Source organism: Oncorhynchus tshawytscha, linkage group LG19 (genome assembly GCF_018296145.1).
Source record: "Oncorhynchus tshawytscha isolate Ot180627B linkage group LG19, Otsh_v2.0, whole genome shotgun sequence".
Classification (NCBI taxonomy): domain Eukaryota; kingdom Metazoa; phylum Chordata; class Actinopteri; order Salmoniformes; family Salmonidae; genus Oncorhynchus; species Oncorhynchus tshawytscha.
Window position 1 is genome coordinate 37,984,050 of NC_056447.1, and position 24,492 is coordinate 38,008,541.

A 24,492-nucleotide genomic window follows, 5' to 3' on the forward strand; every position below is an offset into this window, starting at 1 on the left:
CAATGCAGTTTAAAAAAAATATGAATAAGAAATAAAACTAACTATCACACACACACACACACACACACACACACAATGCCACAAATAAACACTCGGAACACACACACACACACACACAGTCTTAGTCTTGTTAAACATACCAATATGTTTTTTCACTTGTAAATGTCACAGTGCTTTTGACTGCATCATTTACTCTGTGAATGATATCATATCAGAGTACAAGCTCTGGCTTAGTCACCTGTGTATTTGATTATGAATAACATTTAGCAACATGACCTCAATACAATTACCAGTGCTACAGCACTACTTTTACTGTGTGTAAACTATGTCTCATCTCCTGATCATCCTCTACTACAACTAGCAGCAGACAGGCTTCACTTTACCCTCCAGAGGTGACCACCAACCCAGGAATAACTTTCTCCCAACACCCTCTCCCTACTTCACAGGCCCATGTTGGAGAGAGCGAGAGAGAGGAGCACTCCTGCACCCCCACTCCTGCACCCCCACTCACTGCAGTATTGATTTGTTTGTTCAGAGTTTTCCCACCTCCATCCCTCCTCCCTCCCTCCCTTAATCCATCACTTTCTCCCTCACAGTGTGAGCTTGTCCTCGAGTGCCTGCCTTATATAACAGCATGGAGAGGCCCACAGAATACCGATGAGAAGTCTGGGCTCAGGACCCACACACACCGAGAAAGACAGAGACGGAGGCTAGAGCACTGTGGGCTACTGCAAGACCTGATCGGAGTGCAGCCCACCCGCTCCATCATGGCAGTGCAATATGAACCAACCAAGCATGCTTCATCTTAAAGAGGAATTTAAAAAAACAAATGTTCTGGTTAATCAGCCTCTGTGGCATCAATAGTAGTCTTAAACATCAATTTTAGTGCCAAAATTGACTATAAATTGCAAATACTTCAGCAAAATGGAATGCTGAGCCTCAAATAGCCATCTGTCCCTTTTAATAGCCGAGGGAAATGACACATTTCAGCAAATAAACGCCTGTTTCAAATAAAGGTCTAAATGAATTGTTTACGAGGTTACCATAAATTGTTTACAAGGTTTAATGTTTGATTTGTTACATTAAATAATTCAGTAATGACTTGAAAAAATGATGGCAATCATCCATTTTTAACAGCCAGTAAGAAACTGCTAGCCATTGGCTGTTAACAACTGAAATTTGCTAGCTAACTGGCAAGCACAAAAACAGTCAGCAACTTCAGGAGTACAGACCTCCAGAAAATTGACAGATCACCCTCTAGTGGCAAAGAATAGTTGAAAATGCACAGTCAAAAAGAAAAATTATTATTGTCAAAGAAACTAAAACAGAGGCATACTAAGAAAAAATAAATGTGACAGTGTGTAAATGATAACATTTGCGCAGGATATGAAGAAATGTATTAAAATACGGAAAGTGAATGCTGGAATTAAACCATTAACTATGCAAATGAGATAAAGCTGTTTGCATTAATGAAAGAGACACCTGGTTTAAATATAAGCCTGTCTCGAATAAGCACCTGTTGAGTTAAGCAATAAATGCCTGGGCTATTAATTGTTTTACCGTAGGATAACAATTAATAGGTCATAACTGGTCATAAAAATGGCAGTATCTTCCAAAATTGAGATTTGTGAGATTTAGGAAATTAACGATGTACCTAAATCCTTAGATATTCCTTAGATATTTGAGTTACATTTTTAAAATGTTATATAGAGTACCAGTCAAAAGTTGAGTCACCTACTAATTCAAGGGTTTTTCTTTATTCTTTTGTATTTTCTACATTGTAAAATAATAGAAGACATCAAAACTATGAAATAACATATTGACTCAAGTCGTAACCAACAACAACAAAAAAGTTCTACAAATCAAAATACACTGCTCAAAAAGAATAAAGGGAACACTTAAACAACACAATGTAACTCCAAGTCAATCACACTTCTGTGAAATCAAACTGTCCACTTAGGAAGCAACACTGATTGACAATAAATGTCACATGCTGTTGTGCAAATGGAATAGACAACAGGTGGAAATTATAGGCAAGACACCCCCAATAAAGGAGTGGGTGGTGACCACAGACCACTTCTCAGTTCCTATGCTTCCTGGCTGATGTTTTGGTCAATTTTGAATGCTGGCGGTGCTTTCACTCTAGTGGTAGCATGAGACGGAGTCTACAACCCACACAAGTGGCTCAGGTAGTGCAGCTCATCCAGGATGACACATCAATGCGAGCTGTGGCAAGGAGGTTTGCTGTGTCTGTCAGCGTAGTGTCCAGAGCATGGAGGCGCTACCAGGAGACAGGCCAGTACATCAGGAGTCGTGGATGAGGCCGTAGGAGGGCAACGATAATTTTTGTGTGATTTTGTTGTCAGCACATTCAACTATGTAAAGAAAAAAGTATTTAATAAGAATATTTCATTCATTCAGATCTAGGATGTTATTTTAGTGTTCCCTTTATTTTTTTGAGCAATGTATAATTTATATTCTTCAAAGTAGCCACCCCTTTCTACAATATAAAAAAATAGTACCCTTGAATGAGTAGGTGTGTCCAAACTTTTGATTGGTACTATATATAGCTAGATGATAGATAGGACACACACACACACACACACACGCACACGATTCAACTTTTTTGTCATTGAACAAGTACAGTACAACAAAATGCAGTTAGCATCTGACCAGAAGGGCAAATAAAAGAGTGCAAAAAATGTACAAGTGAAACAATTAAGTACAATGCATGTTATTAAGTGGGATGTATAAATGTGCAATGAATGCAAAGGGCAAGTACAAAAGGCAAGTCTAAATGTGTAATGAAGGCAAATGGCCAGTCTAAATGTGCAATGAATGCAAATTGAAAGTGCAAGGAGGCATGGAACTGAAATGCAGGGAGAGCAGCAATGAGGTTACCGAGGTAGACATGTACAACTGAATAATATCCTCAATCAGACTTTGCAAAGCAATGTCACAGTACAGTAGTACCGTGAAGAGGGCAAAGAGAGTAATGCAATAAGGTCCCTGAGAGGTAGTACTAAGCAGTGGGCGGGTGGATATGACTAGTGCCGTGTCAGAGTTCAGCAGGGTTACTGTAGCTGGAAAGAAACTGTTCTTGAGCCTGCTAGTGCAGGAACGTAGAGACCTGTACCGCCTGCCTGATGGTAGGAGGGCAAACAGTTTGTGGCATGGTTGTGAAAGGTCCCTGATGATACCGCACCCTACGTAGACACCGCTTGCCCTGGAGGTCTGTGGTGGCAGAGAGCTGGGAACCAGTGATGTGCTGGGCAGTTTTCACCACCCGCTGCAGGGCTTTTCCGATCGGCCATGGAGCATCCGCAAACCACACTGTGGCGCAGTTAGTCAGAATTCACTCGACCGTGCAGCGGTAAAAGTTCACCAGGATCAGGACAAGTGGGCCTTCTTCAGCCTCCTCAAAAAGTACAGGCGCTGCGGCACCTTTTTGACCAAGGTTGAGGTGGTGAGGGTCCAGGAGAGGTCCTCGGAGATGTAGACACCCAGGAATTTGAAGCTGGGCACACGCTCCACCTCAGTGCCATCAATGAGAACTGGGGCGTGGCTGGAGTTTTTAGACTTCCTGTAATCCACAATGAGCTCCTTGGTTTTCTTTGCATTGAGGGCCAGGTTGTTGTCAGCGCACCATGCAGCCATGTGCTTGACCTCCTACCTGTAGGCTGACTCGTCATTGTCACTGATCATGCCTACCACTGTGGTGTCGCCTGCGAACTTGACGATGGTGTTGGAACCGTGTACAGGAACGCAGTCATAGGTGAAGAGGGAGTACAGGAGGGGGCTCAGCACGCGGCCCTGTGGCACACCAGTGTTCAGGTTCAGGGTTGAGTAGGTGAAGTTGTCTAACCTGACAGACTGGGGTCTGTTGGTTAGGAAGTCCAAAGTCCAGTTACAGAGAGAGGGGCTGATCCCTAGGTCATGGAGTTTGGTGACCAGCCTAGAAGGAATGACCGTATTAAATGCGGAGCTAAAGTCTATGAACAGCATTCTCACATAGGTGTTGGTTTTGTCCAGATGGGTCAAGGCAGAGTGTAAAGCTGTGGAGATGGCATCCTCTGTAGACCTGTTCGGTCGGTAGGCAAACTGGTGGGGATCCAGTGTTGGAGGGAGGCAGGACTTAAGGTAGGCCAAAACCAGTCTTTCGAAGCACTTCATGATCATGTGGGGTGAGTGCAACAGGTCAGAGGTCTTTCAGGTTCAGCACTGGCACAATGGTTGAGGTCTTAAAGCTTGTAGGGACAACAGCCTGGGCCAGTGACAGGTTGAAAATGGCATTGAAGACCTTGTCCAGCTGCCCAGTACATGCACTGAGCACACGACCGGGGACGCCATCAGGACCAGCATCCTTGCGTGCATTCACCCTGCTCAGTGCAGACAACACATCTGCAATGGATAGTCTGAAGTGGAGGTTGTCTGGGGGGAGCTCAGCTTTAATGGCTGGATCTTTGTTGTCCCTGTCGAAGCGAGCATAGAACCTGTTTAACTTGTCAGCAGTGGAGACGTCGCTGGCTGTGGGGGTAGGTTTTTTGGCCGGTAGTCTGTGATGGCTTGGATGCCCTGCCACATGCGTCGAGGGTCGGAGTTGTTGTTGAAGTGCTCCTCAATCCACAGTTTGTGGTCATGTTTAGCCATCTTGATGTTCTTTTTCAGGTTGGCCCTGGATGAGCTGTAGGTTTCCCCATCGCCGGAACTGAAAGCAGCGCTGCGTGCCTTTAGTAGAAGTCGGACCTCTCTGTTCATCCAAGGCTTCTGGTTTGGGAAGGTCTTTATTAGGTTATGGGTGGTGACATTGTTGATGCAGATGTTGATGTAATTCAGAATGGAAGAAGCAGCTCACTGAAGACAGCTGCGGCCGACATGCAGTTCAGTCCCTTTCCGTGGTAACATGGACTCTTTACAATGTGATGAAACTTTGTTGCTCCTTGTTTCAGCAAGGTTTTGTAGCAAATTAGTATCATTAGATACATGCACCCAAAAATAGGGCATACTGAGACAGTGTGTTATTCAAATTATTATAATGTTGATCGTGGTCATTTAACTGACAAACAACCGTCATTCAAAACCGTCACAGCCCTAATTAGCATGACAATCACAAGGGTCATTCCTTAAGCCAAAGTACAGTGGCTATTTGGGATATTTCAACTACGGTGAGTGAAGAGGAACACAAAATGGTAGGCTATAGCGAACATAACACGCCCATTGAACGAACCAAGACAACTCTCGTTTGCCTCAGTCACGGCTTCTAGCATTTCTTTAATGAGGCAGAAAAAAAGACGAATTAAGTGAGTTCAGCCTCCCTTCAATTTGCCTTCCCCTGTAACTGAAGCCAAATTGTATTTTTTTATTTCACCTTTATTTAACCAGGTAGGCTAGTTGAGAACAAGTTCTCATTTACAACTGTGACCTGATAAAGCAAAGCAGTGCGACAAAATCAAACAGAGTTACACATAAACAAAGGTACAGTCAATAACACAATAGAAACAAAATCTATGTACAGTGTGTGCAAATGTAAAAGAGTAGGGAGGTAGGTAATAAACAGGCCATAGAGGCAAAATAATTACAGTTTAGCATTAACACTGGAGTGATGATGTGCAGATGATGATGTGCAGGTAGAGATACTGGGGTGCAAAAGAGCAAGAGGGTCAGTAACAATATGGGGATGAGGTAGTTGGGTGTATTATTTACAGATTGGCTGTGTACAGGTACAGTGATCGGTAAGCTGCTCTGACAGCTGAGGTTTAAAGTTAGTTAGGGAGATATGTCTCCAGCTTCAGTGATTTTTGCAATTCGTTCCAGTCATTGGCAGCAGAGAACTGGAAGGAAAGGCGACCAAAGTAAGTGTTGGCTTTGGGGGTGACCAGAGAAATATACCTGCTGGAGCGCGTGCTAAGGGTGGGTGTTGCTATGGTGACCAGTGAGCTGAGATAAGGCGGGGCATTACCTAGAATAGACCTATAGATGACCTGGAGCCAGTGGGTTTGGCGACGAATATGTAGCGAGGGCCAGCCAATGAGAACATACAGGTCGCAGTGGTGGGTAGTATATGGGGCTTTGGTTACAAAATGGATGGCACTGTAATAGACTGCATCCAGTTTGCTGAGTAGAGTGTTGGAGACTATTTTGTAAATTACTTCGCTGAAGTCAAGGATCAGCAGGATAGTCTTTTACGAGGGTATGTTTGGCAGCATGAGTGAAGGAGGCTTTGTTACGAAATAGTAAGCCGATTGTAGACTTAATTTTGGATGGGAGATGCTTAGTGTGAGTCTGGAAGGAGAGTTAACAGTCTAACCAGACACCAAGGTATTTGTAGTTGTCTACATATTCTAAGTCAGAACTGTCCAGAGTAGTGATGCTAGTCGGGCGGGAGGGTGCGGGCAGTAATCGGTTGAAGAGCATGCACTTAGTTTTACTAGCAGTTGGAAGCCTCAGAAGGAGTGTTGTATGGCATTGAAGCTTGTTTGGAGGTTTGTTAGCACAGTGTTTAAGGAAGGGTCAGATGTATACAGAATGGTTTCATCTGCGTAGAGGTGGATCAGAGAATCACTAGCAGCAAGAGCAACATCATTGATATATACAGAGAAAAGAGTCGGCCCAAGAATTGAACCCTGTGGCACCCCCATAGAGACTGCCAGAGGTCCGGACAACCGGCCCTCAGATTTGAAACACTGAACTCTATCAGAAGTAGTTGGTGAACCAGGCACCCATGACCAGCTCGGAAACCAGATTGCATAGTGGAGAAGGTACAGTGGGATTCGAAATGGTGGGTGATCTGTTAGTTAACTTGACATTTGAAGATTTTAGAAAGGCAGGGCAGGATGGATATAGGTCTATAACAGTTTGGGTCTAGAGTGTCTCCCCCTTTGAAGAGGGGGATGACCGAGGCAGCTTTCCAATCTTTGGGGATCTCAGACGATTTGAAAGAGAGGGGTGATGAGATGTTGGCTGGGGTAGGGGTGGCCAGGTGGAAAGCATGGCCAGTCGTAGACAAATGCTTTTTGAAATGATCAATTATCATAGATTTATCGGTGGTGACAGTGTTTCCTATCCTCAGTGCAGTGGGCAGCTGGGTGGTGGGTGCTCTTATTCTCCGTGTCCCAAAACATTTTGGAATTAGTGCTACAGGATGCAAATTTCTGTTTGAAGAAGCTAGCCTTAGCTTTCCTAACTGACTGAGTATATTGGTTCCTGACTTCCCTGAAAAGTTGAATATTGAGGGGGCTATTCGATGCTAATGCAGAACGCACAGGATGAACCAATGGCTATATCTGTTCTTAGTTCTACATTCTTTGAATGGGGCATGCTAGTGTGGTTGATGACAACCAACAGTATACATTCTTTTGTATCGTAGCCTTGGGTATTGATACAGTATCATATTGATGTTCTGCACATCCCTATACCAAAAATACCTTGTATATAAACAAACTCTTGTCTCACCATGTCTGGATCAGTACTCACAGGCTCATCGAAGGCCTCCTTCTTATCCAGCATTTCTCTAAGTGTCTGCAGGATCTTAATACACAGTTTTTCCTCTTTGTCCATCAGCTTCTTGGTGTGTTTGATCAGTCTGAATGACAAGGGGAAGGGTAAAGGAGGAAGATGAGTATCATGACTTCAAGTCATCTAAACACACCAACAGACATGTGACCTATGACTGGAGGATTATGAATAACACAATAATAAATTAGAACATATCTTTTCAGAAACATTTAGGAGAAGTAACAGTTAGATAGTCTAAAGTAAATCACAAACCAGAACAATGGTAGGTCAAATGCTAACTTTGCACTGGTCTAAATGCCCTGTAAATGCAGCCCATAGATAGTGTATCTGTGATCAGTGTCTGTGACTGCATCTGCGCCTCTGCAACACTCACTTGGACATGAAGGCTCCACTCTCACAGCGCAGCCTGGCAGCCTCTGGGAACAACAGCTCAGGGCTGTGTAGTACATCCACCAACACAGAGAACTCGGCCTGCACCTTAGGACTGAACTGCTCCTCTAGACATGCCACCACACCCTGGACACAACACAGTATAATGCTCTCTGCAGTATAATGCTCTCTGCAGTATAGTGTGTCAGTATAGTGTGTGTATGTGTGTGTGTGTGTATGTGTGTGTGTGTGTGTGTGTGTATCACCTGCAGCTTCTCAATGATGCTCTTGTAGTCGGGCCCTCCTAGGGTCTCCTTTCGGGGCCGGGTGCGTGCTGAGATCCTCCAGTCCTTGGCGGCACGATGCACCACATTGGTGTGGGCCTTCAGAGACAGAGTGTTCACCTGGCTGTCCAGATCCACTGGTATGGCTATGGCACGCGCCTTGGCTGGACAGGAGACGAGGAAGACTTTAAACATGTCCATACTCGTATTCGTAATTGTATCCATAAGTTGATAGTTGGATCAGATGATACTCGTGATCGGAAAAAACTAAATGTGTTTTATTATGCCTAAATAGATGTTGGCAAAAAACCTCCCTGCAAAAAAAAGCTGCAGATTAGGAGCAGCGAGCAGAGAAGTGGGTGTGTGTGTCTCCAACTTGCAGCGGGCAGCCAAGTTTGCTGTCACTCAGTCAGAATGAGCATTAGCGTTTCATATTCTTTCCCTACCCTTGCCCCACTTGTTAGATATTATGCACAATGATAGCTTGATAAATCACATGGTGAGGATGTTTTCTATCAAAGTAACATTCTAAATGAAAACCTGTGAGGAAAAATGATCAGATGATGTGGACAGAGAAACACAGCTTCACTCTATCCAATCAGAGCAGCAGGATCAACGTACAGCCGGCCCTTCTCTTTACATATTTAGCTATTTAGACCACAAACATTACTGACTCAAAGACAGTACAGAAACGTTGTGATTGACTGACATGAGAAAGATGCTTGCCGGCACCCGAAAATAACTTTTTTCCCGATCACGGATAATTACAAAAAATATTCAGATCATAATTGTATCTAGAAAATTACCCATACCCGTTACAATACTCTTTTTGTCCAACTACTAAACCACTACTTTATAACTAGGAACTGACGGAGCATCAACGTAGGAGTGCTGATACAGGATCAGTTTAGCCTTGCAGGGCATATTGAACACTTTATGAACACTGGCCCAGATTTCTTCCAGACACTAACATAAGCTGACATGACACCCAATCAACCAACAGAGAACTACTTTCTGCAAATATTGTCTGAATAAACAGTGTTGTCAGAATAACAGTGTTGTCAGAATAACAGTGTTGTCAGAATAACAGTGTTGTCAGAATAACAGTGTCGGCAGAATAACAGTGTCGGCAGAATAACAGTGTCGGCAGAATAACAGTGTCGGCAGAATAACAGTGGTGGCAGAATAACAGTGGCAAAATAACAGTGGTGGCAGAATAACAGTGGTGGCAGAATAACAGTGGTGGCAGAATAACAGTGGTGGCAGAATAACAGTGGTGGCAGAATAACAGTGGTGGCAGAATAACAGTGGTGGCAGAATAACAGTGGTGGCAGAATAACAGTGGTGGCAGAATAACAGTGGTGGCAGAATAACAGTGTTGGCAGAATAACAGTGGTGGCAGAATGACAGGGTTTATTGGATGAGACTCAAAAGACTTGCCATGTCTACCTGTCATTATAGCAATCGCCAACGTTTCCAGTTTACCAACCTTGGTCAAGGCCTGTCAAAGTGCAATTATTGGGCTGTGAGACTCACCCACGTCAGCCAGTGTTTTGATGCAGCCCTCAATGTTGTTCTTCTGGGCTGAGCTGATCCAGGTGCAGTTATAGATCCTGAAGGAAGACTGGAGCAGCTTGATGAAGATGGGCTGGTGAGTCTGACATAGTAGAGAGGAAAGAGAGGGGGATAATAGGAGAAGATAAAACAGACACTTCAATAACACTCAAAATGTTGTGCCAACTACAAGATGGATCAGCACTTGCCGGAAGTACCTGAACCAAATCTGGTCCACTGTCCTTCCAACATTTGGAAGTGACCCGTGGAAGGTATTTAAATGCCCATGTATAAGGTTAACCTCTCTCCCAGCCATACCTGCAGGTTGGAGTTGTTGACAGGGAACTGGGAGCTGAAGAAGCCCTTGACGATGGCCATTACTGTCTCAATCACATACATTTCCAGGGGAACGTCGGCATGGTTACGGTCCGTGGTGCTGTTGCACACCTAAAAACAGAAAAGGAAAAGTATGTCTGTCACTCAGGAGTGAGGGGGCAGAGACTTACCTGGGGTATATCTCAATAGTCAAATGGACTTCTCTTCTCCTTTCCCTCATCTACAATGAACTGGACTGGGGAAAAGCCCATTCCCTTAAGGGACCCACCATGTTGTTTTTTTGTGTTCAGATCAGTGCAGATGAGGAAGAGGACACAACGAAACAGAGGAAAAATAACCTGTTTTGGACTATTGAGACACATCCCTTTGAGGAGGACCTTAGTGAGGACATTACCCGTGCCATGTCCACCAAAAAGTTCTCAAAGAGCTTCCAGATGTGGTGGCTGGTGTAGATCTCCTTCATCTCCACCTCCGTGTCCACATAGCAGTGGTTCACAAAGTTCACGTAGGCCGTCTTCACCTGGGGAGGGAGGGCCAATAGAAACCACGCATCCAGATGAATGACAGAGGTGAGTGATTCCACTGAAGTGAATGAATGAATGCTAGGCTACATCAAGGCTGGCTGTTCTGGAATCACAATTTGTATGCATTGGTATGAATCTAGGTAAGCAAACCTCTGACCACTCTCTGTATGCAAACAAAATAGGTGCATGTCAATGATCTATAATGGAGTACAATCCTGCTTTACTCTGTATCCTCAGATCAGTACAGATGAAGTTGAATACAAGAATATGAAATCACATTAGTCTACTGAAAAGCTCCTCAGCATCCAATGACACACAGCCTCTCAAGATGACCCCGTACCTCAGCGATGCAGTCATCGTGGGTGACCACCTTGACGATGTCGTCCAGGGGAAGCAGGGAGTTGCATTTCAGCTCGGTGTAGACGTTTTTGCCCTCTGTGCAGGCAGCGAGGAGCTCTACCAGGGTGTTGTGGTAGGCCAGGGCTCCGCCCTCGTCCCCACGCTCCCGCTCGCAGCACATCATCTGGAACAGCACCGGGAAGGAGGAGCGGTCGTTGTAGAACACCAGCACGTCCTCGCCACCGTTCACCAGCTGGGGGTGGGAAGGACAGAAAGGGAGACAGACGAGTAGAGGTTAGATAGGGAATACCGTATCACTAGTGGGGGCACCAATATTGATCATTCGATATATCGATACACACTGAACAAAAATATAAAAACGCAAGAATTTCAAAGATTTTACTTTATTACAGTTACATATAAGGAAATCTGTCAATTGAAATAAATGAGGCCCGGATCTATGGATTTCACCTGACTGAGAAGGAAAAAAATACTTTAAAAAAGCTAGCGGCGTGGTGTCCACCATTTGCCTAATGCAGCGAGACATCTCCTTGGCATAGAATTGATCAGGCTGTTGTTTGTGACCTGTGGAATGTTGTCCCACTCATCTTCAATGGCTGTGCAAGTTGCTGGATATTGGTGGGAACTGGAACACTGTCGTACGCATCGATCCAGAGCATCCCAGACATGCTCAATGAATAACATGTCTAGTGAGTACGCAGGTCATTGAAGAACTGGGACATTTTCAGCTTCCATGAATTGTGTACAGATCCTTGCGACATGGGGCCGTGTATTATCATGCTGAAACATGAGGTGATGGCGGCGGATAAATGGCACGACAATGGGCCTCAGGATCTCGTCACTGCATCTCTGTGCATTCAAACTGCCATCGATAAAATGCAATTGTGTTTGCTGTCTGTAGCTTATGTCTTCCCGTACCGTAACCCCACCATGGGAACATTTCTGAGATCTTGTATTTCAGTTCATGAAACATGGGACCAACACTTTACATGTTGCGTTTATTTTTGTTCAGTATAGTTTGATACTGATGAGCAGGACATACCATGATATTGGTTTACGCTTCCTGTTAACCTAAACTGAGACGCAACATGCAATGACTTCCTGTAATGCCCTCAACCAAGATTCCGACCACTGTCAACGGGACGCAAATTCCTCCACAAGGTATTTTCAGAAAGTAGTCACGTTTTATTTATTTTGGGAATGGATAGATCTTGCATGGCTACCCAAACTCCTTGCTCCGGCCAAACGCTACACCACGCCCACGGACGTTAGTTTCTTCTCCACAATGGCTTTGATACTCTGATTGGTTAAAGATGATCCAATCGCAGAGGACTTTCTTTTGTACAACACTCCTCATTTTGACCTCACCACAAATGTCTTCAATGATGGCGGTCTCTGACTGAAGTATGTAGCGAACATAGAGCAGCAGAATAAATCCGTTTGAGTCATCAGGCGAGGACAGATTAGCTATGGAACTAGAAAATAGATTACTCTATAAAATAACAGTACTTATCCTTTTTATATTTTTTTTATAGTCACATTTTAAGAGATAGTGGTAGTGGAAACCATGCTATTGTGTTGTCTCCACAGCCATCCAAAGATTGCATCATCCCTCTCTCACCTCGGTCATGACCTTGTCCTGGCACTTCTTGACATACTTCCCGTCGGCCTTGACGATGGTCTGGAGGAACTTGAGGTACTGGACGTGTCGGCCGTGCGTCTCGATGCAGTGAACAAAATGGTGGACCACACGGTCACTGATATCGTTGCACAGATAGAAGTTGTTCATGAAGATGTGGCGCATGGTCTCAGCCTCCAGGAGCTGGAGAGGGAAAAGATGTGTACAGTGATTTCACACTTATTGACAAATAGATATCTTGTAATAAAATGCATTTATTTTGTTGAATAATAGTTCAAATGTGGACAAACGTGTGCGGCTGCGTGTTTGTGTATTTGAGTAGAGTGTGCAACTATACGCGCATGTATACATTGTGTGTATGCGTGTGCGCGGCGTGAATGCATGCATGCATGCGTAACACCTGCGCAAAATAGTACGCAGCATCACCAGGATGTATGCAACAAAAGTTCAACATTCACCTTCTGCTACCATTTTTGTCAAGCCGTCTACGCATACAGTTTGACACATACATTCAATAAATCCAACGTACGTACCACACCAAAAGCACTGCAAGGCAAACGCAGCGTTTCATTGGAAATGAATGTAATTCTGGTGTACCAAAATGCAATGACGCTGTTGGTGTGTTCAAAGCGAAATGTGCATGCTTGTGTGAGTGTGTTTATAACTGAGCATACCCCTGGTGTGAGGAACAGGTTGAGGTGTTTGTGGAGCAGAACCTGATTCTGGCTGTTCCCTTTACAGAAGTTCTGCAGGAACACGTGGGCCAGTGTCATGATCTCATTCATCTTCTTATCACTCTGGGGACAAACCGACAGACAGACCGACAGACAGCACAGTTGTACAACTACGTCACCACAAAATCAATCCATAAAGATGGTCAAACAAAGCTACCAAGGCAGTGGACTCTCCAACCATGTTCCTGGAGAGCTACCATACTGTAGGTTTTCACTTCAAACCCAGTCGTAACTAACCAGATTCAGCATATCAACTAGCTAATTATTAGATTTAGGTGAGCTAGATTAGGGTTGGAGTGAAAACCTACAGGATGGTACTTCTCCAGGAACAGGGTTGAAGAGCCCTGACCTACCTAGTCAAGCTTTATCAAAATACAGTCTTCTAATGACAACATTTATGTCAGGCTTTGAGGGGCCTCACCTGAAGCACTTATTTTATAAGCCCATATGGACTGGTTCCTGTGTGTTTGACACCTACTTCCACTTGTGAGTAAAACATCTCTAAATGTGACGTACTCACCTTCTCATAAGGTATCTGGAGCAGGTCCAGCACCACAGTGTGAGCGCCCATGTTCTTCAGTAACCTCTGCTGCTGCACACGACTCTTTTTACCGGGGTAACACTGCTTACTGAGCCGCAGCAGGATCTACTGACCACACACACAGATCAGACACTAATATATGCATTACACAGCAATAGCAATCAGTCTAAAAACACTTGCATTTTCAGCTGCTGTAATTTAGTGTTACTGGAGCACATTACATTAAATGTAACTTCATTTATCCCCTAGGAGAAATGAAGAAATGCAAGTCAGGTTACAAGTCAGGCCCACATAAAACATGGCTACATTGGCCAGCGACTTAAGGTCTGTAAATTATTAGTGGACAATCAATAACCCAGCGTCATGGTGTGTTTTCAAAGACTGCACTGACTGTAATTGATAATGCTGCTTATACCACACTAGGGTTGCAAAGTTAGGGTATATTACCAGAAACTTTCCAAGTCTAATTAGTGAAAAAAAGATGAATGGATCTGCCTGTCTAAACGCAGCCTGTGTGGCCTCACATGTAAAATATATAAAATAATCCAATAAGATTATTTTAAAATATATATATTTTTTAAAGCTGTAAACATTATCCTAAATATAAACCATCAACATTGTGAATAGCATTGGTGTTTAAAGGTGCAATATGCTGAAATCTCTCTGCCAATTCCTGGTTGCTAAACTTCAAATAGTTAGCCCAATTGCAGTTTGTGTGACAAAACAAGAGTTTAGATAATCATTGAACCATCTGAACTGCATTTTCAGCTGTTTGAAGCTGGTGTACAAAAGTAAAAGACGCAAAAATTAAACTTAAGAACGGGAAGCATAGAAATGGTGCACATACAGTAGAACAGATCTGGCACTTTTTAGACTTGCTTTCAATGAGAATGACATATCTATAACTCACATTTCTTTGTGAATTTGGTCAGGTCACCCAAAAAGTTACATATTGCAGCTGTAATATATATATATTATTTTGCTATGTCAACATATCATTGTAAATATTTTGGTACCAAACTGGTGGCAGTTGTGGAAAAAAAGTTAATATTTGGAAGAGATGCAGAGTTAATTAAATATAATGTTTTTGTTGTAGGTGCTTATTTCATTAATTTGGCTATTTTCTCTTGAACCATATGGTATATCCACTAGAAACTTGTGGTCAATATTGACAGACATAAAAACATTTTTTTAAATAGATTACCTGTTCATTACCAAATAGATTACCTGTTCATTACCAAAATTAGAGAAAGTAAATTACCCATAACTTTGCAACCCTATACCACACACACACACACAGTTCAAGGAGACAGAATAGCAGCCGACCTCTTTGACAATGTTGTAGTTGTTGGCTTTGTTGCTGTCTATCTGTGGCTTCACATCCCCGCCCTGTACTGGGCTCAGGATTCCAGCCTCCTGTCAATCACACATTACACAAAAATACATTTAGATTTGAAGAAATTACTTGGATATCGAGTAAGGATTCAGCCCTCGCTCAGCCATTAGCCCTCTATGATGTGTGGCAATTGTGGCCTGTAGGGGGCATACTATACTGTACTGTAGTATACTGTACTGTGATGTACCTCCATGGTCTGCTCCTTGCCCTGACTCTCTCCTATGTCCTCACTGCCGTAGGCTCCACTTTTCTCCACCCACAGTTCAGACTTCTCCACTGTCAGCCTTAGCTGGTCCAGGTCTGTCTTGATCTGCTTGTAGTTCTCTACATCCTGCTCCGACACCAGCAACTGGACCTGCAAGGGACCACAGTAACACACACAGTGAGATCAAACACACACACACAGATCAGACACAAGCGCATGTGTACACACACACACACACACACACACAGTGCTGTTACCTGTTTGAAGGCCTGTAGGACCTCTGCTCTCTGGCTGAAGTGTTTGAACATGAGCTGCAGTGAGCCTGAGACCAGTGGGGGGTAGTCCTGCATGATGAGGTGGATCAGCACCCTCAGGAAGGTCCTACCCCCTTCGTCATCCAGCTCCACAGCACTACACTCTGAACTGGAAGCACCAGACGCAGGGTTAGAAAGAGACATTGGAGGCATACACAGTGTTTTGACAAACACTGGCACACTATACATGGGCATTTGAAGTACTTTCCCTATTCAAATAATATCATGACAAACTTTTGTAAAACTTTTTTTTTGAAAGAACAGTTGTTTGCTGCACAAATCTATAGAGACAGTCGTTTGCCACTGCTGGACAGGGGAAGATTGTTAACTTTCTCTCTAATTTGGCATAAGAGGCTATGAGTCACAGACAAAAATAATAGTCCTGATTGGCCTATTGGTGGCGCTGTTGTAAACCGTCTCACTTAAACCCTGTTTGACCGAGGGACTTGAAATGTATGTAGGCATCTTTCCACATGGTGAACAAAGTTGCCTTAAGGACACATAAGGTCCATCAGGATAGATCTTGGACATTTAGGAAAACCTTTGAAAAACGTATTCTTATTAACCATATGTCCAAATAATACCAAATTGGTTAAGAGATGGCTAGGCTCTTGCTAAATCAGGAAATCATATTTTACGTGTCCATATAAGTCCGTTGAAAATCCACTCCACAATGGCCTATCAACTTGAAACGTTTTAGAGTCATTACCACAATGAACTGTGTAATGTTTGGCATTGAAATCTTAAAAAAGGAAACTATAAACAGATCACTATTCTGACTTTGTAACACTAATGCTTAAAGGCCCAGTGCAGTCAAAAACTTGAATTGTCTGTGTTTTATATACACACACTCAGTGGCCAGTTTATTTAGGTACACCACCCCTTTAATGAAAATTGCTACATGGCAGTGGCTTGCTATATAAAGTAGGCAGACAGGCATCCACTTACTCTTAGATTGAACATTAGAATGGGAAAACCTTGTGACCTAAGTGACTGAGCGTGGTATGATAGTCAGTGACAGGCTTGCCAGATCCAGTATGTCAGAAACTGCCGTCCTCCTGGGCTTCACGCACGGCAATGTCTAAGGTTTACAGAGAATTGTGTAACAAACAAAAAACATCCAGTCAGCAGCAGTCCTGTGGGCGAAAACAGCTCAGATGCAGAATGATATTTCAGAAAGCACAACTCGTCGGCCCTGGTCACGGATGGGCTGTTGCAGGAGTTGACCACACTGGTTTCTACTCCTATTAGCTAAAAACAAGAAAAAGTGTCTCCAGTGGCATGTGATCAACAATTGAAGAGTGGAAAAACCTTGCCAGGTCCGACAAATCCCGGTTTCTGTTGCATCATGCTGATGGCAGTCAGTATTTGGCATAAGCAGCATGAGTCCATGGACCCATCCTGCCTGGTGTCAACGGTACAGGCTGCTGGTGGTGGTGGTGTTCTGGTGTGGGGAATGTTTTCATGACACACGTTAGGGCCCTTATATACCAATTGTACAGCGATTGAACGCCATAGCGTATCTGAACATGCTTGCTGACCAAACCCAATAGAGCATCTATGGGATGAGATAGAACGGGCTGTTCGCAGAATGTACCACCGTCCCATCTGCAGCATGGACCAACATCCCTGTGGAACATTTCTGTCACCTTGTAGAATCCCATGCCCCGAAGAATTAAGGCTGTTCTGAAGGCAAAGGGGGTTTGACCCGGTACTAGATGAGTGTACCTAATAAACTGGCCACTGAGTGTATATTTCCACACTATGAGGTTGGAATAATACAGTGAAATTGCGAAAATTATGAAACTGTCCTTTAAGTGTTGATACATTCAAAGATGGCTACACTATAATACCAGTAGATGCATATTTTCACATACGCTAATGAGCTAAAAATACTTCTAAAATCATCATGAACCATAGGACCAAATCACACCAAATGTGTTCGGAATGTCGGCCCATGGTAGGTCTTAACTTAGTTTGATAAGAACCTAAGGGATTGGTCAAAACATGGCTGAGTTACTGAAACTGTGTCCATTTAAAACCACTGATTTGTTATCCAACTGATCTTGTGGCCTTTCATCCTGTGAACTCCATTAATTGTGACTCGCAGCTATATTTTTTCATTCATTTTTGCATTGATTAGAAATATCCCACTTCACCTGCTAGGCAACACATAGAGCCACTGACCGTAGTGCAGCTTTGATTGCCCAACAATAACAAGCTACATATGTGAAACGTGTGCAGGCTACCGGTATAACTTTATGGGACGCACCTCGTAAAAACTACATTCAAGAGTTTATTTATTTTTCTACCCAATTTCGTGACTACGATCTTGTCTCAACTCTGCAAGTCCCCAATGTGCTCGGGAGAGACAAACCCTCCCCTAACCCGGGCGACGCTTGTCCACCATATGGGACTCCCGGTCACGGCCGGTTGTGACACAGCCTGGGATCGAACCAGAGGCTGTAGTGACACCGCAACACTTCGATGCAGTGCCTTAGACCGCTGCGCCACTTGGGAGGCCCAAGAGTTTCTGGTTTTATTAAATTAAGAACGGCAAATGTCATGTGTTATTTCATAGTTTTGAGGTCTTCACTATTATTCTACAATCTAGAAAATATAACAAATAAAGACAAACCTTGGAATGAGTAGGTGTGTCCAAACCTTGACTGGTTCTGTACTTATATGTAGCAATGTCACATGAAAACTTTATTTAATTCAGACAAATCCTTTTCATTGTGAAAATAGGCCTATAATTATTTATATATTTTGAATGAATAGTCTCGCAAGTAATCGAATAGTAACGTCAGTTCAGATATTCAATTAACCGTGCCCATCCATCCATATGGCACACAGAGACACTGTGTCACTTTTCTCTGAACTATGGGATGCACCAGTGCGCCCCATTCGTCACACACACACATGCATACATACACACAACACACTGTTTACTTACCTTCCAGCAAACATGGTCTCTGCTTTGGCTGCAATCTCATCTATGTCTGGATCTGAAATTGAACAAAATAATGTGAATCACTGAACCCAATTATAGAAAGTCCAAATAAGCCAATTCCAGAAAGTAATTAGTGCCTGTGACAGCACAGCTCAAACAACTGATTACAACAGTAATCAACAAACCAGCAGGATTCCCTTAGGCATTGACTGACACACTCTAGATTCTCCTAGCCTGGTCCCACTGCAACCAGGCCTCTACATCGTGACCACCCCTGAATGCCCATCCAATAGCCACAGCCCGCTAGCTGTCTAGAGCATATTGGACTGTTAGCTGTATAGATCCATCGGCCAATTTCTTGGGCCGCTATACCCATTTTGCCAATTGGACTTTGACCCTCTGCTCCTAGGAACCCTACTAATCCATCACGACTGGTCTATCGATGTCACCGCACATGGAGGCCAAAACAAACGTTCCTCCATCGAGATGTCCCTCTAAGGCCCTTCTGCTAGCTTGCTAGCCCCGGTATGCTAGCTTGCTAACCCTGGCCTGCTAGCTGTCTGAATCGCTGTGTCTCCAGCCAGCCCAACCACTCACTGGACCCCTATTGATCACCCGGCTATGCATGCCTCTCCCTAATATCAATATGCCTTGTCCATTACGGTCCTGGGTAGTGATTACGGTCTTATTTCACTGTAGAGCCTCTAGGCCTGCTCAATATGCCTTAAACTACCATTTAGTTCCACCTCCCACATCACCTGGTTTAAATGTCTCCAGAGACAATCTCTCTCATCATTACTCAATGCCTAGGTTTACCTCCAATGTACTCACATCCTACCATACCTCTGTCTGTACATTATGCCTTGAATCTATTCTCTCACACCCAGAAACCTGCTCCTTTTACTCTCTGCTCTGAACGCACTAAACGACCAGTCCTGATAGTCTTTAGCCATACCCTCATCCTACTCCTACTCTGTTCCTCTGGTGATGTAGAGGTTAATCCAGGCCATGCAGTGCCTAGCTCCACTCCTACTCCTCAGGTGCTCTCATTTGTTGACTCCTGTAACCGTAAAAGCCTTGGTTTCATGCATGTTAACATTAGAAGCCTCCTCCCTAAGTTTGTTTTATTCACTGCTTTAGCACACTCTGCCAACCCGGATGTTCTAGCTGTGTCTGAATCCTGGCTTAGGAAGACCACCAAAAACCCTGAAATGTTCATCCCTAACTATAACATTTTCCAACAAGATAGAACTGCCAAAGGGGGCGGTGTTGCAATCTACTGCAGAGATAGCCTGCAGAGTTCTGTCTTACCATCCAGGTTTGTACCCAAACAATTCTAACTTCTACTTTTAAAAATCTATCTTTCCAGAAACAAGTCTCTCACTGTTACCACTTGCTATAGACCACCTTCAGCCCCCAGCTGTGCCATGGACACCATATGTGAATACTTTGCCCGCCATCTATTGTAAAGAGCTCGTGCTGCTTGGTGACCTAAACTGTGACATGCTTAACACCCCGGCCATCCTATAGTCTAAGATTGATGCCCTCAATCTCACACAAATTATCAATGAACCCACCAGGTACAAACCCAAATCCGTAAACAACCTCTCTTTCGTCTGAGATTCCCATAGATTAGAAAGCTGCCGCGGTCATCCGCCTCTTCAAAGGGGGGGACACTCTTGACCCAAACTGCTACAGACCTATATCTATTCTACCCTGCCTTTCTAAGGTCTTCGAAAGCCAAGTTAACAGATTACCAACCATTTCGAATCACACCGTACCTTCTCCGCTATGCAATCTGATTTCCGAGCTGGTCATGGGTGCACCTCAGCCACACTCAAGGTCCTAAACGATATCATAACTGCCATCGATAAGAGACATAACTGTACAGCTGTATTCATCGACCTGGCCAAGGCTTTCGACTATGTCAATCACAACATTCTTATTGGCAGAGTCAACAGTCTTGGTTTCTCAGATGACTGCCTCGCCTGGTTCACCAACTACTTCTCTGATGGAGTTCAGTATGTGATATTGGAGTGCCTGTTGTCCGGACCTCTGGCAGTCTCTATAGGGGTGCCACAGGGTTCAATTCTCAGGCCGACTCTCTTCTCTGTATACATCAATGATGTCGCTCTTGCTGCTGGCGATTCTTTGATCCACCTCTACGCAGATGACACAATTCTGTATACTTCTGGCCCTTCTTTGGACACTGTGTTAACTAACCTCCAGATGAGCTTCAATGCCATACACCTCTCCTTCCGTGGCCTCCAACTGCTCTTAAATGCAAGTAAAACTAAATGCATGCTCTTCAACCGATCTCTGCCCGCACCTGCCCGCCCATCCAACATCATTACTCTGGATGGTTCGGACTTAGAATATGTGGACAACTATAAATACCTAAGTGTCTGGTTAGACTGTAAACTCTCCTTCCAGACTCACATTAAACATCTCCAATCCAAAATTAAATCTAGAAACGGCTTCCTATTTTGCATCAAAGCATCGTTCACTCATGCTGCCAAACATACCCTCGTAAAACTGACCATCCTACCGATCCTCGACTTTGGCGATGTCATTTACAAAATAGTCTCCAACACTCTACTCAACAAATTGGACGCAGTCTATCACAGTGCCATCCGTTTTGACACCAAAGCCCCATATAGTACCCCCCACTGCGACCTGTACGCTCTCGTTGGCTGGCCCTCGCTTCATACTCGTCACCAAACCCACTGGCTCCAGGTCATCTACAAGTCTCTGCTAGGTAAAGCCCCGCCTTATCTCAGCTCATTGGTCACCATAGCAGCACGCGCTCCAGCAGATGTATCTCACTGGTCACTCCCAAAATCAATGCTTCCTTTGGCCGCCTCTCCTTCCAGTTCTCTGCTGCCAATGACTGGATCGAACTGCAAAAATCACTAAAGCTGGAGATTTGCAAATAAATTCATAAAAAAATCCTACAATGTGATTTTCTGGATTTTTTTTTCTAATTTTGTCTGTCATAGTTGAAGTGTACCTATGATGAAAATTACAGGCCTCATCTTTTTAAGTGGGAGAACTTGCACAATTGGTGGCTGACTAAATACTTTTTTCTCCCCACTGTAGCTCATCTGTAAATAGTCCATCCAATCTACCTCATCCCCATACTGTATTTATTTATCTTACTCCTTTGCACCCCAGTATCTCTACTTGCACATTCATCTTCTGCACATTCTACCATTCCAGTGTTTAATTGCTACATTGTAATAACTTCGCCACCATGGCCTATTTATTGCCTTACCTCTCTTATCCTACCTCATTTGCACATGCTGTATATAGATTTTTCTACTGTATGTTTGTTTATTCCATGTGTAACTGTGTTGTTGTATGTGTTCAACTGCTTTGCTTTATCTTGGCCAGGTCGCAGTTGCAAATGAGAACTTGTTCTCAACTAGCCTACCTGGTTAAATAAAGGTGAAATAAAAATAATAAAAAATAGGAGTTGGCAAGACAGTACAACAGATCTGAGACCAGGCCAAGATGTCCATATGTGACGGTAGAGTTTTACCTGACATGGAAGGGAATTCAGACACCGACATAGAGCTGTCTGGTAGATTCCTGTCCCCAAATTCTTTCTTATAGATGGATAGCAAGTAGGTGATCCTGTAATCCAGCCGCACACTCAGGATGAACTGATGGGAGAACAAGATAGAAGGCGATAAATAAAGGGTCACAATGTCGAATACCTCAAATCCATACTCAAGCTAAAAGTGATAAATCAGAGACCTTAAAACAGTGGCTACCAAACTATGTTTAGAGATCGCTTGTAATCAACCACACAAAAAAAGTTTAGCAAGGATCTCATTTTATGACGCAATTCATGATTTCAAGAACAAGCGGTTGCGTTCCATTTCTCGACCCTTGACCCAGAAGTATACACACGATCACTTCCCCTTAAGCATTTAAAAGCATTGGAGACCGGTGCAGAGAATCCGACCACAGCCAGCCTCAAGCCACTACTTTAGAACAGTTACAGGTAACTGGCCCTCCAGACCACATGGTGGCGCTCCACTCACCTGTAAGATCTCAATGATTTTGAGCTTGGTATCCATGACCATGACGTCCTCGTTGTCAGGCAGAAGGAAAGGCTGTATTCCGTGCTGGAGGGACGGGGGCGTGTCGGGGAGGTGGTGAGGCAGGACGTACCCTCTACTCAGCACCATCTGTGTCATCATCTCCCCCACGCCGTGGATGGTACGCAACACGTTGTTTCCTGGAGGACAGGGAGACCATGAAGGTATTCATTAGGAACCAAACATAAGGAAATGGACTGAAACAGAGAGGGACTACCTGGCTTTGTCCAATAAGGAACGCTAATATTCTGTTGCAAAACATTTGAAAACATTTTACACTGTGTGTCCTAATTAACACTACACAGAACATAAAAGCACTTTTGACTTCAGTAAGTATAATAAAGAGATGAGGAACAGAACACGTGTCTCTTGAAGTTTCAGATCTGGAAACTCATCTACCAATTAGCCTATATGCACTGTGTATGCTTAATAAACTTAGTAAACAAATACATTGTTTTGTGATTTAACAAAATGTTTGAATCAGTTAATTCATTCATTCTCTGTGTGACTCACCTGCCTCGGGACTCTTGCTGAGCTTGTCCATGTAGGTGAGTGGGTGCTGGACAAAGTCCAGTATGGCCAGGAGGGTACGTGTGAGACGCAGCAGCTCACTGAAGCTGTAGAAGCCAAAGTAGACCAGGTTACGGGCCAGATGTACCACCTACAAGACCAGAGAAGAGGGAAGGATTTCCCCAGAGGCCAGAGATAGACGCAACTTTAACATCAGAAAGTCATCGTGTCCGTTACTTTCTTTGTGTTGGGCGTGGGGGGGTCACCACTGGGTGAGATGGGAGAATGATTGTTGTAAGGTTGCATTATTGTGTTTGTGATGTTATATTGTATGTCTTGTGAAAATTGTAATAAAAATTGACCCGAAAAAAAAAGAAAGTGAGCATGTCTATGTAATAGGGATTTTAAATGTTTGTGCTTTTCTGATAACTCATTTCTGTGTTCTATTCATGTGCTGTTCTAATAACCAATTTCTGTGTTCATGCAAGTGACTGATTTAACGCATCCTCAATTATCAGTATCTGCAATTTGGCAGTACGCCCAGACCTTGTTGTAAGAATGAAAGATCTCAGTTTCAAGGTCTCAGCTTAGAGAGAAGAAGCCTTGTGAGTTATTGGTCTGTCACATGTTATGAACCAGTATTGGTCAGCCACATGAATGAAACAAAACGTCAATGATTAATTATGCTAAATCATGCAAATATAACTTGTCCATGTACTGCCCAGGCAGAGCTTCTGACTGACATGTGTACTATGGTGCACTGAGTTGGTTGGAACCTCTCCAGCGCACTGACAAACAATGATTCATTTAAGATTGACTTCGAGTGTCCCTGTATAAGAATTTCCATGACATCTATATCCATAGTTTGGAATGGATAACAACTAATTACAAATAGTTGTGTGTTTTTACCTCCAGAGTCAATTCATTCTTCTCTTTATCTCCGAAGGGAAAGGGTTGGCTGACCACGTCTTTGAGGTATTCCTCTACAAACTCCATGGTGGGGGCAAACTTCCTCTTCATCTCCTCTCTGGAGGTGTCTCTGAACTCATACTCATACCTATGGAGACCGTTATTATATAGCACAGCAACTATGCAATCTCTACATGAGAAACTAATTAACAAAGCAATTCAATCAGTTGTTTAAAGCTGTGA

The 24,492-nt window shown here is 43.7% G+C and overlaps 1 protein-coding gene across 4 annotated transcripts in view; it reads right to left on the bottom strand.

The window, feature by feature from the left end:
• Positions 1 to 24,492, bottom strand: part of LOC112218717 (inositol 1,4,5-trisphosphate receptor type 2) — a 150,275-nt gene that overhangs the window by 88,449 nt on the left and 37,334 nt on the right. For 2 of the 4 annotated variants that reach the window (XM_042301635.1, XM_042301637.1), the window contains exons 20-37: positions 24,250 to 24,397; positions 23,344 to 23,491; positions 22,774 to 22,970; positions 22,266 to 22,389; positions 18,728 to 18,779; positions 15,715 to 15,880; positions 15,440 to 15,607; positions 15,183 to 15,272; positions 13,836 to 13,961; positions 13,256 to 13,378; positions 12,564 to 12,764; positions 10,923 to 11,174; positions 10,453 to 10,578; positions 10,041 to 10,169; positions 9,705 to 9,825; positions 8,151 to 8,332; positions 7,889 to 8,031; positions 7,474 to 7,582 (exon numbers count right to left, since the gene is read on the bottom strand). In XM_042301635.1, coding sequence (XP_042157569.1) covers positions 7,474 to 7,582; positions 7,889 to 8,031; positions 8,151 to 8,332; positions 9,705 to 9,825; positions 10,041 to 10,169; positions 10,453 to 10,578; positions 10,923 to 11,174; positions 12,564 to 12,764; positions 13,256 to 13,378; positions 13,836 to 13,961; positions 15,183 to 15,272; positions 15,440 to 15,607; positions 15,715 to 15,880; positions 18,728 to 18,779; positions 22,266 to 22,389; positions 22,774 to 22,970; positions 23,344 to 23,491; positions 24,250 to 24,397 — 2,605 coding nt within the window. Of the gene's footprint in view, positions 1 to 7,452; positions 7,583 to 7,888; positions 8,032 to 8,150; positions 8,333 to 9,704; positions 9,826 to 10,040; positions 10,170 to 10,452; positions 10,579 to 10,922; positions 11,175 to 12,563; positions 12,765 to 13,255; positions 13,379 to 13,835; positions 13,962 to 15,182; positions 15,273 to 15,439; positions 15,608 to 15,714; positions 15,881 to 18,727; positions 18,780 to 22,265; positions 22,390 to 22,773; positions 22,971 to 23,343; positions 23,492 to 24,249; positions 24,398 to 24,492 lie in introns of all 4 variants that reach the window. The other 2 variants (XM_042301634.1, XM_042301636.1) reach the window with 1 other exon arrangement.